The sequence below is a fragment of the Gracilinanus agilis genome, chromosome 3 (genome assembly GCF_016433145.1).
Source record: "Gracilinanus agilis isolate LMUSP501 chromosome 3, AgileGrace, whole genome shotgun sequence".
NCBI lineage: Eukaryota > Metazoa > Chordata > Mammalia > Didelphimorphia > Didelphidae > Gracilinanus > Gracilinanus agilis.
The window spans coordinates 636,876,378-636,895,739 of NC_058132.1; the positions used below are offsets into that span (position 1 = coordinate 636,876,378).

Below are 19,362 nucleotides of genomic sequence, written 5' to 3' on the forward strand. Positions count from 1 at the left end.
CACAGTAACAGCAATAATGTATGATGATCAGCTATGAATGAATTACCTATTATCAACAATTCAAGGATCCAGGAACTCCAAGAGATTCATGACAAAAAAGGCTAAGCACTGCCATAGAAGGAACTGATGGGAGTCTGAATGCAGGCTGAAGCATACCATTCTTCACTTTATTTCCTCCATGAATTTTTCTCTAGTGTAAAATGTCTTCTCTTACAACATGATGAAGATAGAAATATTCATTATACCACAAGATATGTACAAACTGTATCATATTGCTTGACATTTTGGGGAGGGATGAGGGGACGAGAAATAAAGAAAAGGTAGATTGAGAAATGTAGAAAATGACTATTAAAAATTATATATTTTTAATGATTTAGAATTATGCAAAAATGACTAAAATATTCATAACCCTTGACTGGAAACCTCATATAGCTCAAAGATTTTAAAATCCCACATACACCAAAATGTTAATGGCAACAATGTTTGGGGCAGAAACAAACTAGAAATAATATAGATGCCCATTGATTGAGGAATGCCTAAACTATAGCACATAAATGGAATGGAATGTCATTGTGATTTAAGAAACAACAATGTATGTGAAGAATTCAGAAAAGTATGGGAAGACAAGAACTGATCAAGAGAAAAGCAAGTGTGTTCTAAAACCAGAAAAATAAGCATAGATAGTGAAAATGTTAATGGAAGAACAAAATAAGATGAGCTGAATGCTATGAAATTGTACTATTGAAGTTTAGCCCAAGAGAAGAGATGAGAATCCCTTATTTACAGAAGTCAGGGCAATGGAGATGGAATTCCACATAGATTGTCACACTTGATTTACGGGTTTCTTTTTTTTCTGTTCTTTTTTTTCTTCTTTGTCTTAAGGTATTGCCCTTTGAGTGTGAAAAGGGACAATTAAATAGAAATGAAAGGCTGTGAAAACAAAAATACTTTCTTTAAATTAAATATTAAAAAATATACTTATCATAATTCATAGCTACATTAACATATTTCCTCTAGAAGAGAATAAGAAATGTTTTTTAAGTATAATAAATGATGAAAAATTCAGTTGAAGGGAAAAGAGAAAAAATTAATGCTATGGCTTCCAGGCTACTGAAAGGATGCTTATATAAACATTTTTGTACCTTCTAAATTTCAGAGACCTGTGACAAAGCCTCTACTAACTCACTTTAGTTATGATTCTTGCCAGTATAGGCACTAAAGTGGTGTCTAATAGGGTAGAGGCCAGCAGTTGGTTAAACTAATATGAAAAAATAAAAATGAAATGTTGATTTTTTGAAAGGGCTGTATGACATTTCATATTATGGGATGATGAGGAATTTTTTTCTCCTTTCTTTGTTCATTCTTTCTTTCCCTTAGCTTAAGATTCTTGGGGAAAACATGTAGGTACCATGGTGACAGCCAGGAGAGTTTAATGGCCTGTAAGCTACTTATTAATCCATAGTGTAAGAAGGCAGCTAGGAAACCTAATCTGATAAGGTTTCATTAAGAATGAGATTGTTTCCAGGAAATAAATGACAGCCCCATTTTTGTATTCAGTGCTAGTTGCTATATTTTAGGAAGGACACAGAAGCTAGAAAGTGTTCTGATGAAAATAACTTGGAGATTGTGTGAGGAAATTGGGGTAGTTTAGCCTGGAGAAAAGAAGCCCTTAAAGGTACCAAGTGATCACAAGGGGGACATAGCTTTCTGCCTTCAAATATTTAGGTTGTCACGTGGAAGTCAAGGATTAGAGTTGTTTTTCTGGCTCCAGAAAGCAGTAAGGAAGAGCATCAAAATTGCCAAAAGGAAAATTTAAGTGTGGTGTATGGGGAAAAAATGTCCTAATAATAAAAGCACTCCCTTTCTTAGTACCATGTCAGAATCAGAGTAAGAGTCAATAAACATTTATTAAGTACCAAGCATTGTGTTAAGTGCTGGAGAGGCAAAGAAAGACATGAGACAGTCCTTTTCCTCGAGGAGTTCATCTAATGCAAGAAGATAACAAATTAAAAGAAGGGGGCTAGGGGCAGGTAGGTGGCACAGTTGATAGTGTGTCATGCCTGGAGATGAGAGATCCTGGGCTCAAATTTGGCCTCAGACGTTTCCCTAACTAGACACTTAATTCCAATTGACTAGCCTTTGCTGCTCTTTGTAGAATTGCACTAAGACAGAAACTCAGGTTTAAAAAAAGAAGGGGATTGGAGATTCCAGTGTGGGGGCACAATGAAGTCTTGCCTTCGGGAGGGAAATAGCATGAGGAGGCATGAGTTACAAAGTTGACTTTATCTTGAAAGATGATGTGTTCTGGAGATCGGGAAGTCCAGGCCAGCAGCAGTCAAATGGGGAATGACAAATGTGAATTCCCTGAGCATCCTCCTTAAATGGTGGGGAAACCAGGAAGTTTCTAGATGTCTACCCCTCTCCAACCAAAGCAAGGAAAAGAGTCCCAAGAATAGGGGATCCTGAGGAAGTGTGAGTTTCATAGTTGATTTCATCTTGAAGACTGATGTGTTTCTGGAGATCATAAAAATCAGTAGAACAACTAAGTGGGAAATGATGTGATGGATTACCCCAGTATACTCGTATTTTATACAGTATAAAATGCTGGAGGAACTGGGAGGAATAGGGAAGCAATCCTTCCTTATTACTACATAGTTACAAAGAGAATAAATTTTCTAGTCCTGAGCCATGTCTTATTTCCTACTTTAATTGGAAAGTGCATTTCTAAAGAAGATTTTATAATAAATCAATTATGTAAGGAAAGAAAAGGATCTATTTCAGATGTACACCAATAATATTTCATCAGTCTAGTACAGTGGAAAGCAAAAGTGCTCCGAGAGTGTGGGGTATTGACACTAGTTGACATGTCAAGGACAGAAGACAAGGAACTGACATTCTGAAATTGGGGGTCTAGGCACATAAAGAGAGGCTTGCTCTCATGTCCTTAGCTAGCCTCTACAAAACATGACTGTGGAAGTGTCCCAGAACTCAGGGGCTCATGTTTCCCACACTGGGCCATTAGCTCACAAGAGACTTAAAGTGGTCAAATAAAGAACAAAGGTGCTCTTAAATTTGTGCCAGGCATGAATTCCAACCTCCCACCTCAACTCTCCAGAGACAGTATGCAGACACTAAGATATACTATAAGTATAATATATGAGCCAGCATTCACTAATGATCTTTTTGTTCAGTATTTCATATATTGGGAATTCTTATATTTGCGTGATGAGCTACCAATTCTACCAGCTGTAGAAACAAATCTTTTTTCAGTTAGGGGTTGATCTAAATAGGTGTTCTTCCTTCAGGATTCTGCCCCCACCAAACCCCTAAAATTACTTTGCATTTTAATTTGTAAATATTTTCTATTTACATGTTGCTTCCCCCTTGGTAAAAAGTAAGCTTCTTGAAGTCATTAATTATATTCCTGTCTATCTTTCTATCCCCAAGACCTAAGACAGGGCTTAAGACATAGCAGGCACTTAAATGCTAGTCTAATTGATGCCAGCCATGAACCACCAACTCCAAAAAATTAGTAGTGGGACAGCACCAAGTGTGAGTAGCTATAATATTATTCATCCTGACTTGTAATAGAATAGGGACAAAAAAATTGGCTCTGATACTGAAAGGGAAAAAGGCCACCAGATCGCTTTGAAAGGTGGTCCTCTGATGAATTTGGTGTAATGAGCAAACCCTGCATCTCTGTAGCATACAGTAAAATAGGGATAATGATACGATAACATACAGTCTCCTCAAAAATCTGAAATAAAATGAAAACTAGAATTCTCAAGACAAATATTTGTGCTCCTGAACTCAGGCATGAAATCCAAGAAAATATTTGTCTGCAGAATTTTCTTCCTTTTTTTTCTGCCAAAAAGGTATAATATAATCCTCTCTTCCCTAAAACCTAAAACTTTTTGGTAAAAGGAACAACACAGAAGACTGAAAAAAAGCAAAAGCCACCAACTGAAATTTTAATTATATTTATTTTTTCTTGTACAGGATCAGAGGAAAAAAAAAACCAGTACCAAACTTTGGGTACAACAGTTTGATCTGATTGGTTTGACTGCATACATCTTCGTATGCATAGCCATCTAAATTAAAAATAAACACTCACACGTATGTCATATAACAAAAATGTAGAAGTAAATTAAAAAATTAAGGCACTAGAACATAAATGGATGTAGTGTATTAGGAAACAGTCTTTGTCAATCAACATTTTTTCCCCACTTAAAATTAATATATGATGTCTTTTACAAATAGCATTGTATCATTGAGTCTTGCTTCTTCTGAGAACTACATTCTAAGAGTGTTACCAGAATAAAGGCTACAATATACAACTTCTTTCTTGTTCCATATCACCAACACTGATGCAGAACTGTCCTACTCAGCAAGGGTCAACTGTGTGCCCAGGCACTTTGGCATATTCACTCTGTATACATCCTGTACACCCAAGAAAACTGGTTAAAAAAAAAAAAAAGAAAGAAATGGCATTTCACATCCTTAAATAATGCAGTGAAATACTGTCTAAAAATTTCTGCATCAACAAAATTACAAACATAAAGGTTTTGTCCAAGAATTCAATTCAAATGCCTTTTAGATCAGAAAAAAGCATGGGAAGGAATACACTTTAAACTGTATCTTTCTCATGCCAAAATTGGTTGCAAATTTTCCTTTATCTCATCATTGTCATTCAAACTAAAAAAAATCCTAGCAATTGCTTTGTAATCTAATGAAAACTTGTAAGATAGCACCTTCTATTTAATTTGGTAGGAGGTTCATGATTGTAATCATCTGAAACTATGTATTTAAGAGCTGTTATTGGCTTCAAATTTTCATACTTTAGTATCTATTTGTCTATCTTCCTTCCTTCCTTCCTTCCTTCCTTCCTTCCTTCCTTCCTTCCTTCCTTCCTTCTTCCTTCCTTCCTTCCTTCCTTCATTTCTTGGTTTCTTTTTTAAACAATGTTTTACATGCCATTAAAACATTGTACTTGGCTTTATTCAGGTGATAACACAGTATTGATCAATGCTTTGCTTTACCCTGGGAAAAAAGTGTAATTTCCTTAATAATAAATGCTCAACTAGTTTTTCTAACAAAAAAAAGAAAAATTCACCTCATATTTGTTAATTTGAACTATAGCATACTAGAAAATTCATTTCTGAAAATAGACTCTATAAATCCCCAATGTGCTAATCATGTTTAAAAAAAAAAAAGGCAATGAGGGATAGCTATTTCAGATTTAATTTGATAACCTGAAAACAAGTCTTAAAGAAAAAAAAAACTTTAAAAAATACAGTAACACTGCTTAACCTTGTTAGGTCCCTTGTTTGTTCAAAATGATTGTTCCACTCCTTTTGCAACAGCAAAAGAAGGGGGGAAAAATCAGTGCTCCCTTCAATTTGTTGGAGAAAGAAACATTCCCATCCAGCTGCTCTCCTCAACCCAACACCCTTGTTGGATGTGGGAAGGAAAAAGTGGGATAGAGAAAATAATGAAGAAATGGAACGGGGTTTGGGGAAAGGGAAAAGAGAATACAAGTGGGGAGGGGGCAGAAAAGACTATCAGACAAACATACAGAGGGAGGAAGGGAGCAAAAAAACAAAACAAAACAAAAAAAACAACTTTACTATTTAGAAAAAAAAAGTTTCATTGTTTTGGAAGTAACAGTAGTTTTATCCTCAGCCTTCTCATTCCTCCTTTTGTCTTTCTGTCCAATGTAAAGTGCACCAAAGGAGTTTGTTTTTAAAACAAAATGGAAAAATCTTTTGGTGTAAAAGTAATCACAGAGAACAGTTTTCATAAAACTCTCCTGACACGTTCTATTTGGGCACCCAAGCTCTTCTCACTTCTGGGGCACGATTACATGTCTATCCATATGGTTTTCTTAACTTTCCATCTTTCCATGTGTTTCCATAATATTGCTACTTGAACTCTGACCTTTTCACCTGCTTTCTTCCCAACAAGATAAAAAGATATTCTGTACTTCTTGTGTCTTCTAATACATAAGAAAGAATCTGAATTAACAGACCCTCAACAAATAAACAATGGAGTGATCAACCTCCTGTGTTTGCCAGGACCTGGAAGGGTCTAGCTCAGAGGCTGGAATTAATAATAATGCCTTTAAAAAGTAATGAATTTTGTTAAAATTTTAAAAACAGATTAAATTCATAGGTTATAAATAATGACAGTTCAAAAAATATCAAAACATTTGAGGACTTCATTGGCATATTAGGGGAGCTGAATGCTAGCTATACTTTATGCTCTCTCAGTCCTAAACATCTCAAAAAGAAATTTCTCTTGATTACATGAGAGGTATTAAGTATATATGATATCAAGCCTTTTATACCAATGGGAGCAAGCAGAAAAGTTTGCATAATAGAATTAGCAGACAGGGAATAGTCTGACTGAATTCAGAAACATTTGCCTCCACCATGTACCCTCCCTATAAAGCAGGCATTTGTTTACAGGTCATTCAGTGATCGGTCATTCCCGATTACAGTTTCATCGATACTGTCTGTTTCAATTCCTTATTGTCTCGGCAACAAGACCGACAAGGCGTACAAAAAAAAAAAAAAAAAGGCAACTGGGTATTCTATCGTCAAGTTGTAAGTTGTGCCACACTTTCCCTCCCACCTTGATATATTTTAGGATTATTTTCCAAGAATCAAAAAAACAAACAAACAAACAACAACAACAACAACAAAACAGTTGCCACAGATGTATCAAAAAAAAAAAAAATTTCTGTTGCTAATTATAATCAGTTACAAAATTACAGTGAGTGCTTAATAAAAATAAACATCATAATCTAAGTTGCATTTTATTATAATTGCATGTTTTTTTCATTCCGCTGGCTTATTTTTCTCATGGTGGTGTTGCTTAGCACTGATCTGGTCTCTTTTTACGGCATCTTTAGAATAAAACAGTTACTAGACAAATCTGCTACTTTTGAATTTGGAACTGTTCATTTTCTGGAACCCAAAGAGTAATACGCTGGGGAATAAACAATAACAGTATTGTCTGTGCCTCTGAAAATATAGAATAATGATTATTATTATCATAGCCAGCACGAATTCAAAGCTACTCGGCATTCTATACAGTATTATTTGACTAACAATACAATGATTTCTTTAAAGCTCAAGTTAAATAGAGTTTTATTTTTTATTTTTGTAAAGCACTTGGTACTACTGTCATAAATATAGCTGCTGACCTGTACTTTGGGTCTAATCTGGTACAGGGATGCTGGCTGAAGCTGTCACATCAGATCTAGTGGCCAACTCTTTGCTTTATTTTTTTTTTCCCTTGTTTATCAGCTTATAATTTAAACTAACCCCCACAAGCATCTTCAAGGGCCAATGAAAAGGAAACAGAGAGGAAACAATTTCTGCCTGCTCTCTCCTCAGCCAGGATGCTGTAGCAAACAGATACGATTAAAAAATAAAGTGAAAATGTACACTTTTATATTTATACTTTAAACTTAAGTTATTGTCAATCAGATCCAGACAACAATTTCAATTGACCACACGGATGTAAAGATGGTTGGAAATCTCGAGTTCTTTCTGGGCTCCACCTCTTTTCCAAAGAAGAGGAGAAGATGATGGAGGATGGAGGGGGGAGGTCAAAGCCAAGAGTGCGGATTACAGCCAGGTCAGAAAGGGCTCACTTTTGGTAAGGACAGACTCCACATCATTGAAGATTGGAATCAGGTCCTCTGACTCCAGAGTCCCGAGATCAACATTTGTTCCAGGAAGACAGTCAAGGAAGTCGGGGAAACGGGTCTGCTGGGCATTTAGATTCATCGGTGTCTGCGCTACATTTTCCCCTGTGAAAGAAAAGCAACTGTGAATAGAAGCAAAGATCCCTGGAGAACAAAGGTGAATAAAAACTAAAGTTTTCACAAGAGTCTTTTTGATGCTTTTTTCCACACCATGGCATAGTAATTACAGAACAGTAGACTTGGAATTAGTAAAATCTGGATTCTAATCTTGCTTCTGATGCTTCCTCACTGTGCAGCCATGGGCAAGTCACATATGGTCTCCACATCTCAATTTTCTCCAAATGGACATGATAATAACTGGATAATAAATACCTCATAGGGTTGTTGGGAGTCTCAGAAAGGAAAGTGAATGTGAAAAGAGATATGGGGGCAATGAGGTAGCTCAGTGGACAGAGAGCCGGATGTAGAGATGGCTGTTACTAGGTTCAAATCTGCCCTCAGACACTTCCTAGCTGTGTGACCCTGGGCAAGTTACTTAACCGCATTTGCCTAGTCCTTACCACTCTTTTCCTTGGAACCAAAACACAATATTGATTCTAAGATAGAAACTAAGGATTAAAAAAAACAAAACTATATAAATGTCTGCCATTATTACTATCATTCTCCCCCCCTTGAAAAAATAAATTAATATAAACCTTAAAATTAATTAATTAGTTGGTTGAGAAAGGGTTAAGGGGTGTGGTAAAATGAAAAGAGTATTGACTCTGGTTCCTTATAAATTTGGGTTCAAATCCTGCTTCTGCCCCCATCAATCTATATGACACAGGGTGATTCATTTAACATCTCTAAGGCTCAGTTTCTTTATCTCAAAAATAAGGGTTGAATGATTCAAGCCCTCAAACTATGGTTTTGTCTTCATATTCCCAGAACTAGCAAAATGCTTTACACATTGTTATTGTTGTATTTCAGTCATGTCTGATACTTTGTGGCCCCATTTGGAATTTTCTTGGCAAAGACACTGGATAGGTCAGCCATTTCCTTCTCCAGCTCATTTAACAGATAAGGAAACTGAGGCAAACAGGATCAGTGACTTGCTCAGGATCTCACAGCTAATGAGTATCTGAAGTTGGATTTGAACTTAGGAAGATGAATCTTTCTGACTCAGTCCTGGCAGTATATCCATCGTACCACCTAACAGCCCTTGTATTTAGTAGGTGCTTATTAAATGATTGTTGAATAAACTAATTATTTGTATTAATGGAGTAAATACCACCTATTGTAACATGTTAAAAATCTACTATTGCAATGAAGGCTCCAGAGTGTGTGAGTGTATGTGTGTGTGTATTTATGTATATATATAAATGTATATGTGTATATATATATATATACTCCCCTTCCCATTCATTTCCCCTCTGCCATTTTCCATCTGCCATTTCTGCAAGATTCTGGAAAAAGAAAGTCCATCTAGTGATTTTGTTACCCAGAACTCTGTGAATATATATATAAATTTTGTATGAAATATGTCTCAGGAGACACAGTTCTAAATGGATGGATTTAGATGGGAGAACATAAGAGTATGACATAATAAATGCCAAAGGGTGTCAGCCCTATGTTCTGTCCCATCAGACTATCCATCTTTTGCTCTTAGTAGAGACAACAGAGTAAAAATTGCCTGCTGGCACATAATCCTTAAAAAGTTAGGGACAAGAGGGATGTCACTGAAAGAAGGCTCCCATATAAGAAGCCAAGTCAACAAGCATTTTTTTTTAAAGTGAAAAATGAGGCAAGGTTCTCAGATAAAAGACTAGTGACACCTCACAGAGTGCCCAAGACCCTCACTTTCTTGGTCTTGGAGGACTTTTGAGAGGTGTAACTATTGCTGCCACTACCCTTGTGTCCTTCCTCTCCTTCCCATTCATTTCCCCTCTGCCATTTTCCATCTGCCACTTCTGCAAGATTCTGGAAAAAGAAGGTCCATCTAGTGACTTTGTTGCCCAGAATTCTGTGAAGCCTTTAGCCCTCCCTCTCTTCCAGACTTTCTCTGAGGCATGCCTTGCCTCCACCTGTGATACTTCTGTTCAATGATAACCAGTTCCTGCCAGAGTTGGGGTAGGGGAGGTGGAGGGGAAGCTTTCCACCTTCTAGTTGCCGAAGGACTCCAGCCAGTACAGATGAGTCAGGAGGGAAAAATCAGCTCCACAATGTTTTCTCCTTTGACTCCTCTGACTACTTTGTTTCTGCTATCTAATGGATAGATGTGGCCCAGTGTCCTGTTTGGTTTGAGCAAGGAAGGCCAAAAAAAAAAAAAAAAAAGCTATGATTTTACATTTTAAAAGGGTGCACTTCTGTTCCTCAAGGATTAACCTCCATGGCTGAAGTTTTACGATGTGGCTATGGGAGCAAGACTCAGTTGGAAAGATGTTTCCTTAGCCAAGAAAAGGCTAAAATATTTGCTCAGCTCAAATGCTTCCTCTTACGTGAAATATTTTGCAATCCCTTCAGCTTCTAACAAAATTAGAGATTTTCGGAACAAAATTTTTAGAACCAGAAGAAGCCTTAGAAGCTATCATTTTACACAGAAGGAACCCAAATCCCAGGTGCCTAAGTGACTGGTCCCAGGAATATAGAGTCTCAGACAGGATTGGTTCCAGACTTCAAATCCAGCACTCTGTCCACTAAATTAAGAAATGAATAGAAGGTTTAATCAGTTCGGTGCTAGTGAGGTTTATAGGGCAAACGTGGGGATTTGATTAAAAAGAGAACTTTATGTTTTTAAAGTCAAATTTAAATTTAATTTCATTTAAAATGTTTACGGTTAGTTTATTAAAGAATTAAAATGTCTTTTTCATCCGATTGAGTATTTTTAAAAATTATCTCTTTTAAAAAATGCCCAGGGGGGCATACCCTAAAGAAATATGCTACACATACCTTCGAAAAAAGGAAAAATCTTATACAAACACATGCTTGGCTATCTCAGATCAGTTTGGTTTCCTTGATGAACATAGAGAAAGGGACTATCCTGATGATCATGTGCTCAGAATTCATTTTAATTCGACCTTTTTGGTTCACTTCTATTTTTTTGTACTTGAGAGGAGAAATTGGTCAATGTCAAGGAGAAAAATCACCTCTATCCCCAGATACAAAGGCTCGGAGAGTAAAAAACAATATCTAGAGTTCACAGAATGAGCAGCCGGAGACATGAGGCAAACATTTAGAAATCTTAAGTGACATCTTTCTTTATAGGGCTCTTTTCTTTTCTTCTTTTGATGATATTTTTATTTTGATACACAATAGTTCATTCCTGATTATTATTATTATTACTTATTATCATTCCTAAGTACTAGTATTGCTTTGGTCTCCTAATTGGATTCCCTGCCTGAAGTCTCTCCTTTCCAATTCATCTTCCATATCGTTGCTAAAGTGACTTTTTTAGGAAACACTGGCCATGTTCCCTCCCTGCCTAACAAATTCCAAGGCCTGGGCTAGGACCCTCAAATACAACCTAGTCTCAGACATTTTGTAGCTACGTGACCCTGTGCAAGTCATTTAACTCCATTTGCCTAGCCCTTTCTGCTCTTCTGTCTTTGAATTGAATTGAAACTAAGACAGAAGGTAAGGGTTTAAGAAAAAAAAAAGGATCAAATACAAACTCTTCTGTTGGGTAAGCACAATCCTTCTTAACCTGCCCTTAAACCTACCTTTCCACTCTCATGATACATGACTCCAATTCACATACTCCTGCCATATTGGCCTTTATTGCTAGTTCTCATATATAATATATTCCCGCCATCATTTCTGTACCTTTTTGAAGGCTACCTTTCATCCCCAAAACATTCTCTCTTCATCTCTGCCTTTTAAAAGTTCTAGTTTTCTTTTATTCTTTTTTTCAAAAACCCTCACCTTCCATCTTAGAATCAATACTGTGTAGTTGTTCCAAGGCAAAAAAGAGGTAAGGGCTAGGGAATGGGGGTCAAGTGACTTGCCAAGGATCACACAGCTAGGTAGGATTCGAGACCATATTTGAACCCAGACCTGGGTCTCAGTCCACCAAGCCACCCAGCTGCCCTCCCAGTATATATTTCATAAATAAATATACATGTACATATTTCCTATCCCCCAATAGGATCTAAGGTCCTCCAAGGCAAGGACTTTCTGTTTTTCTCTTTCCATCTCCCACTGCCCTAAACCCAGCAGGTTCTTAGACAATCTTCATTGATGTATAATAATGAGCAATCGATTTCCATTCTCCCAACCTGCACCAAGAATACTCTTAGAAAAATTTTTAGCAAAACAGTCTAAAAGAATGGTTATGACTGATATAAAAGAATGGTCATTTCAATAGAGAAGTGAATGCTAAGAGAGCTGATTGCTTATCTCCTTCTTGAAAATATTTAAAGACATATACAAAAGGCTCATTTCAAATGATCACCCTGACCAAAGCAAAGGAATATTCCTTTAAATTCTCAACTAAATTCTTCCCCCCAGCCAGTCATTTTGGTTCTTTTCTATAGACCTGGAAATCAACAGATTAGCATAATCATTATAAAAACCCTTAATCTCTTGGAAAACGGTAATTAGGTTATCACTTTGCTTTGTTTCCTGTTGAATCAATGACCACAAATGTTTTCAATCAAATCTCTATTAAGAGGCAGGATGGCATAGTTGGTAGAAAGTCAGCTTTGAAAACAAGCAGACTTGGTTTCCAATCTTGCCTCTAACATACATATATTGACTGGGAAAATCACTTAAGCTTTTAGTGGCCCCAGCAACTGTTTAATATTATAAATTGCAGAACATTATCCTAATCCAAAATGGTGGAGGAAATTGGCCTACACCAATGGATCCCCAAGATCTTTTATCTTTTTCCTCTGCAAAAGTAGTGGCTAATCACCTGGGAAACAAGTGAAAGGTCTTGGTGATCTGGGACTAATTAGATTTATAACAATTTCAGTTTGGGCAAAGGATAAATAATATCATAATAGTAACCTCTACGATGGAACAGCCTTGGTATAGTTTAGTAGATGCATTCTCCTTCCCTACTAACAAAGTTTAACTCTAAGATCTCTCATCTCGAGGCCAAGCTCTCCATCCACTGAGCCACCTAGCTGCCCTCTCACTATTACTTCTTATTGGTGCTTTTTGAATCCTCTTGTGCTTGTACTCAAAGAGACTAGTATTATGAGCACATAAAAAAGCATCCTACAGAAACTCAGCAACACCCAAGATTGACAATGAATTGTGTGATTACAAGACTTTAAATTAACTGTCTTCTCCTTCCTACCTGTGTCCATCTCATCGACGTTGCCAAGGAAATCTTCAGGAGTCGTGGGTATGCTGTAGCATCCTAAACCGAGGCCACTGTCGGTGCTCTGTTCCCTGGAATGGTATGGCCCGCTACAAATTAAAACATGGAAAACTCCTCAGTGTAATCCCCCTGAACAGAATTTCAATTCCAAATTCAGTCAGGTAAAAAGCAAAGCTGCAGTTTTTTTGAGACAGTCTCTATGGTAATCATCATGCTCAACTTTCCCAGCCTCACCAAAAATAGTCCATGTTTCCAGTTCAAGATAAAAGTACACCAATTTGTAACATCAAAAAGCAATCATGGATAAGCAAATTTAAAAGGTTCCAAATTGGTCATTTATGCTAATTGTTGATCTATTTTTTGCACAAATTCATTATTTAACATTTCACTATAACTTGAGCTTTTCAAATATGGTCTTACATTTTCTAGCTTTTCACCGTTAGCTTCAATTTTGAGTTTTTTTAAAAATAACGCTCAACCACAATTTCTCTATAAAATTTATTATATTATTATTATTAATATTCTAGTCAAAGGAAACAGCAGTTAAAGGAGGTCAAATGTGGTCTGTGTTTGAAGTTGAAAAGGATTTATAATCACAGAATATATAGGGGACTTTTGGGGTCTCCAAATCAAGAGATAGTAAAGTACTTTAAGACACACAGTTTTCCCTTCAACCTTGCCCTCTTCTTTCATCCCTCTCCAAGTTGTCTTAGAGTTTTCACACAATATAACACATTATTATCTTCTTGATAATAGGTATCACTCACTAGTATGATTATAATTCCATTTTACAGCTCAGTTCAACAAGGATACTAAGCACCTACTATGAGATAGGCACCAGAAATACAAAGAAAAAAATTAAACAGTCCCTTGTCTCAGTTTATATTTGGTTTGGATTGGGAGGAAAGAATATAGCATGGATGTAAGAAAAGATAACAAATCCATAGCAACATCCTCCCACATTCAAGAGCGTTTCCATTTTCATGGTCTTGACTTTATGATGAAAGGTCTGACCATTTATTCAGATCATATAACCAATATGAATGTGAAATTTAAATGGGACAGAACTTCCTTCCTCCCCAACCAAGTAGACTCAAAAAGAAAAGAGACTTTACCCATTGAGAAAAGGATCCGAACTGTTATTTGTTATTGGTCTTATTTCCTGGGCCATGGCAGGTGTATTCCCAGCAGCTTGAACAGAGGCCATTGTCTCTGATTCCATGGGAAGTTGTCGACACAAAGCAGCTTCCTGCACAAAGGTGAAAGCCAATGGAGAAGATGAGTTAGCCATTCCCTGACAAAGCATGGCATATTGCATAAATAAAAAGGGGTTCCAACCAAGCCAGGACAAAGCTGTTTCTTTCTCTTGCAATCATTAGCATTACTTTTCAACAACCCTTCCATCAAGGCATTCTAGACACAAACCCAGGCACTAATCATTTATCCATAGCCACAGCATGGGTGAACCACACAGACAGCAGTGTGGCTGGACCTTTGCCCCCATGTGTCCAACTGTTTGGATTCCTATAGACGGCTTTCAGATAAAATCCAAAATAACATTTTAAGAAATAGTTGTTTTCCTCTCCCTCTGTCTCTGTCTCTGTCTCTTTCTCTTTCTCTCTCTCCCTCCTTCTCTTCTCTTCTCTTCTCTTCTCTTCTCTTCTCTTCTCTTCTCTTCTCTTCTCTTCTTTCTCTCTCATATAATAGCCACATAATAACTGCTCATTGCATTAAATAAGATTAGATTGGATCAAATTGAAAATCAATCATGCCTTTTGTCCATATTATTTAAAAGTCAGAGAAACTTTTAATTTATGACAGAGTAGCCCTAACAGCTATGTCTATGTTTTATGGCATCAAAACACTGTCAGTAGGTCACCCCGCCCCCAAAATAAAATCAATGACTGATTTTTAAATTGAACAGACGGAATGGGCATGAGGAAGAACCAGCTTGGAATCCAGCTTCCTATTACATTTTCAGGAGACTTGGAATCCATAAATAATCATCATAAAAGAAGCATCATTGAACTATTATAGTGTTCTCTTACTGAGAAAGAATTACAGAAGCCAAAGAAAGGATCTGCATGCCAGGAAATGGCAAAAGGCATAAAGGGACAGTGATAGATTAAGAAACAGAAAACCTGGGTTCTAATTCCAGGTGCCCAGACTACCAGAAAGGTTGCCTTACGCAAATTATTAAGCCTCTCTGAGTCTCAATTTCTCATCCATAAAAATAGGGGGTTAAACAAGCTATGATAGCTATGAAATGCTAAGATATCATTTTTCTTTTTTTTTTAACATTTTAAAATTTTCCAATTTCTTGTAAAAACAATTTTTAACATTCATTTTTTAAAATTTTAAGTTCTATATCTTCTCCCTCTTCTCTCCCTTCATTGAGAAAATAAGAAATTTGATATAGATTATACACGTTCAGTCATGCAAAACCTATTTTCACACTAGTTGTGTTGTGAAAGAAAATATGGTGCTTGATTTGGCAGCACATATACTAAAAAAGCAGTGAAAAGAAAAAACAGATCAAAACAAATGTATTTTTTAAAAGCACAAAGTAAGTAAAAACATAATGTATATGTAAAAATAAGTAAAAAAAAATAGTATGCTTCGATCTATATTCAGACCATCAGTTATTATACTATTAGAACAAAAGTGGAAAAAGCATTAAAATCATGTGGTCATATGTAAATTCTAATTTTGTAGTTGTAGTAGTAGTAGTAGTAGTAGTAGTAGTAGTAGTAGTAGTAGTAGTAGTAGTAGTAGCAGCGGTGGTGGTAGTAGTAGTGGTGGTAGTAGTAGTAGTAGTAGTGGTGGTGGTAGTAGTGGTAGTGGTAGTAGTAGTAGTAGTAGTAGTAGTAGTAGTAGTAGTAGTAGTAGTAGTAGTAGTAGTATGGTTTACAAAGAGTAGTACAAAGGGTCAGTGTGTGGAGAGCCAGGTCAGAAGATGAGAGGTCCTAGGTTCAAAACTGTCCTCAGACACTTCCTAGCTGTATGACCTTGGGCAAGTCACTTAACCTTAATTTCTTAGCCCTTACTGCTCTTCTACCTTGGAACTAATATTTACTATTGATTCTAAGATAGAAGGTAAGGGTATAAAAAACTAAACTAAACTAAAGAGCTGTACAAATATCTCATTTTATCTGTACAATGACTTGGGAAGAAAGGTGTCCTTGTTACCATTCCCATTTTCCAAATGAAGAAACTGAGAAAATTTGGGCAAATTGTTTAACTTCTCAGGGTCTCATCTTCCTCATCCATAAAAACAGAGGATTCAACTTGATAGCTTCCAGCTCGGAAATGCTAAATACTAATTAAACAAAAGTGAAAGAACTTAAAAATCATGTGTTTATACACCAATTCTATAATGGGAGAAGAAACAGCAGCAACAGCAGCAGCAACAACAACATTTATATGGTGCTCTATACTTTACAGGGATCTATAGGAATATCTCATTTTATCCACACTAATCTTGGGAGTGCTATTATTATTCCTGTTTTACAGATGAGAAGGCTGAGGAAGACAGAAATTAAAATGACTTATCCAGGATCATGCAACTCATAAATAAGTGTTTAAGGCCAGATTCAAACTTGTCTCTCTGACTAGGTCTAACACTCTATCCTGTGCCACCACACTATGATCATGATTTTTTCTAGTGAAGGGAGAAAAATATTATTGATTTATTCCCATTTCCAAATCCCAGCTTAGGACACCTTGTTTTGTTTTGTTTTGTTATCTCTCTTGTCTACTGATTTTCCTCAAATGATCCTGCCCTCTATCTTGGAATCATTATTATTACAGCTCAAAACCAGCCTATTTTAAGACTATCTTATATGGTGGTCAAATACGTCTAAGCCACAAATGACGTATACCAAAATGACAATGTTTTTCATAGAAAGTGGTTTTGATACAGAGACCATCTCTGCGACCATCTGACTTCCCTTTTTAACTTTGTTAAATGAGTTCCCTTTTTAACAATGTTCATTGTACATTCTTCTGAGCAATGGGATTGTGACTAATTGAGTCTTTCAGACACTGATTTTTCATAAAAAAAAAGCTAAGGGAGAGATTCAAGGAAATGAGGCAGAAAAATACTAAAAAAAAATTCCCATTTATTCAGAATCCAAATAACTGGAAGACTTAAAGAATCTAAACTCTATTTCTATGAAGAATAAAATAAATGTCAAGTAAATATTTTAATATTAAAGGATTGCCTTATTGTGACATAGTGGAGAGAAAGCTGGCTTTAGAATCTTGAAAACCTGGGTTCAAATCCCACCTCAGATGAATACTGGCTATGTGATCCTCTAGGCAAGTCATTCAAACCTCTCTGTGTGCTGGGCACAGGTAGAGAAATGCATAGGTAAAGGGGATTTCTTCATTGAGAGTTCCCAATCCTCGAGACGCCTGTCCTTTGCATGTGGGCACCATGCTAGGTGGTAAGGAAGAAAGAAGGAGAAAGGCACGATCACCCACATGATGCTTAGAATCTGATAGAAATAGCCCCCAAAGTAACTTTCATCGTGTGCCATTAGGTTAGTACAATCCCAGTCCAATTTCCTACCATGTCTAGGTCTCTAAGTCTATGCAGAGATCTAACAGTTGACCATGTCACTTGGTAGATCCATAGAGTAGGAAAGAGGGATTGTGCTGCTGTCTATTCATCTTCATGCCGTGCCTCCTGCCTCCTACTTTCCATCTGCCCTGGATATACCTTCTTTGGTATTTACATGCACCAACTTAGTTCTCCAGCTCCACTTTGACCACTGAGAGATCTCTATAACTTACCCAACTCAAACCCACTAATCTGCAGCTTCATGACCCTTTGGCCAACACCAAATCCTTCCTCCTGCCCCTGGCATCTCCAGCGTTGGGAACAATCATTAAACCAATACCAACATATCTGGAAAGGACACAATAATTCATCACCCAATTCACCAGCTCTTTGACTCTCCAGTCCAAATCACCTCTCTGTCCATTTTTCTCTCTTATATGTGTTATCTTTCTTCATTAGTAAATCAGCTCTTTGAAGGTGGGGAGAGTCCTTTTACAATTTGTCTCTCAGCATTCATAATTCTTGATATCTATGCTTTAAAAATTGCTTTTTTTCTTTTCTTTTTTTTTTTATTTACTCATTCATTCACTGATGTGAGATTCACAGAGTCCTTGCTCTGGACCAACTGTCCTAGCTTTCCCTTCTCTTTAATTAAAATTTCCCCCTTAGATTAAGTTTTTATTTGGAAGAGATATTCAAGTTCAATTATCAACTTGAACTGGACTTCCAAATAGCTTTTACGTACATCTCCTTGATTCTCCATTTGGCCTGCAGAGGGCTCCTTTTATTAATCTAGAAAAATGTTTGCCTTCCAAGGAATGACAAAGATGACGGATTACAACAGGGAGGAAAGAAACATTCCCCAGTACCAGCCATCCGAAAGGAAAAGTCTGATCTCTCAAGCAATCAATCAATCAGGAAATATGTATTAAGCACCTACTATGTGCCTGGCACTGTTCTAACCACTGGCTTAGCTAAATCTATCAGGGCTGGCAATGTAGTGTTCACCACAAACGCTTTTCCAACATTGCAACACTAGATGATTTTCTGGAAGTCATTCTTAACCTCAGCCCAAAATTCTGACCTGAATTAACTAGCAGTGTGTTCCATTCATTCCTCATTCCTTTCCAGTGTTTTCTCTACATTTCCTGTTTGTCTATAAGAAATCTCTGGGTTTTGAACTCAACAGCTCATTTCAAATGAGATCCAAAAGAACCAAGAGAACATTATACACAGAGATGGATACACTGTGGTACAATTGAACATGCAAGGATCCAGGACAATTCTGAGGGATTTATGAGAAAGAAAACTAGCCACATCCAGAGGAAGAACTGTGGGAGGAGAAACACAGAAGAAATACAACTGCTTTGTACACATGGGCTGATGGAGATATTATTGGGGATGTAGACATTAAATGATAACTCTAATCCAACTCTCAATAATATGGAATTAGGGCTTAATCAATGATACATGTAAAACCCAGTGGAATTGTTTGTCAGCTAAGGGAAGTTAGGTAGGTTGAGGGAGAGGGAAAGAACATGAAATATGTAAATATGGGAAAATATTCAAAATAAAAATAAAAAGGAAAATAAAAATTAAACAAATTTATAAAAATCAAATGAGATCCAAAGAGCTGAATTTTCCAATAAATTCATATATATAGATATATAAGAAGGTAGGGGGTTAAATATATATATTTTAATATATTTAAATATAAATATATATTTTAGGTATAATATAAAATATATATTTTATATATTATATATATATATATCCTAT

General features: G+C 36.5%; 1 protein-coding gene across 1 annotated transcript in view; it reads right to left on the reverse strand.

The window, feature by feature from the left end:
* Nucleotides 1-6,621: 6,621 nt before the first annotated feature.
* Nucleotides 6,622-19,362, reverse strand: part of WWTR1 (WW domain containing transcription regulator 1) — an 84,756-nt gene continuing 72,015 nt past the window's right edge. Inside the window, exons 3-5 of the mRNA XM_044669470.1 lie at nucleotides 14,135-14,268; nucleotides 12,996-13,108; nucleotides 6,622-7,819 (exon numbers count right to left, since the gene is read on the reverse strand). Coding sequence (XP_044525405.1) covers nucleotides 7,635-7,819; nucleotides 12,996-13,108; nucleotides 14,135-14,268 — 432 coding nt within the window. The 3' untranslated portion in view covers nucleotides 6,622-7,634. The remainder of the gene's footprint in view (nucleotides 7,820-12,995; nucleotides 13,109-14,134; nucleotides 14,269-19,362) is intronic.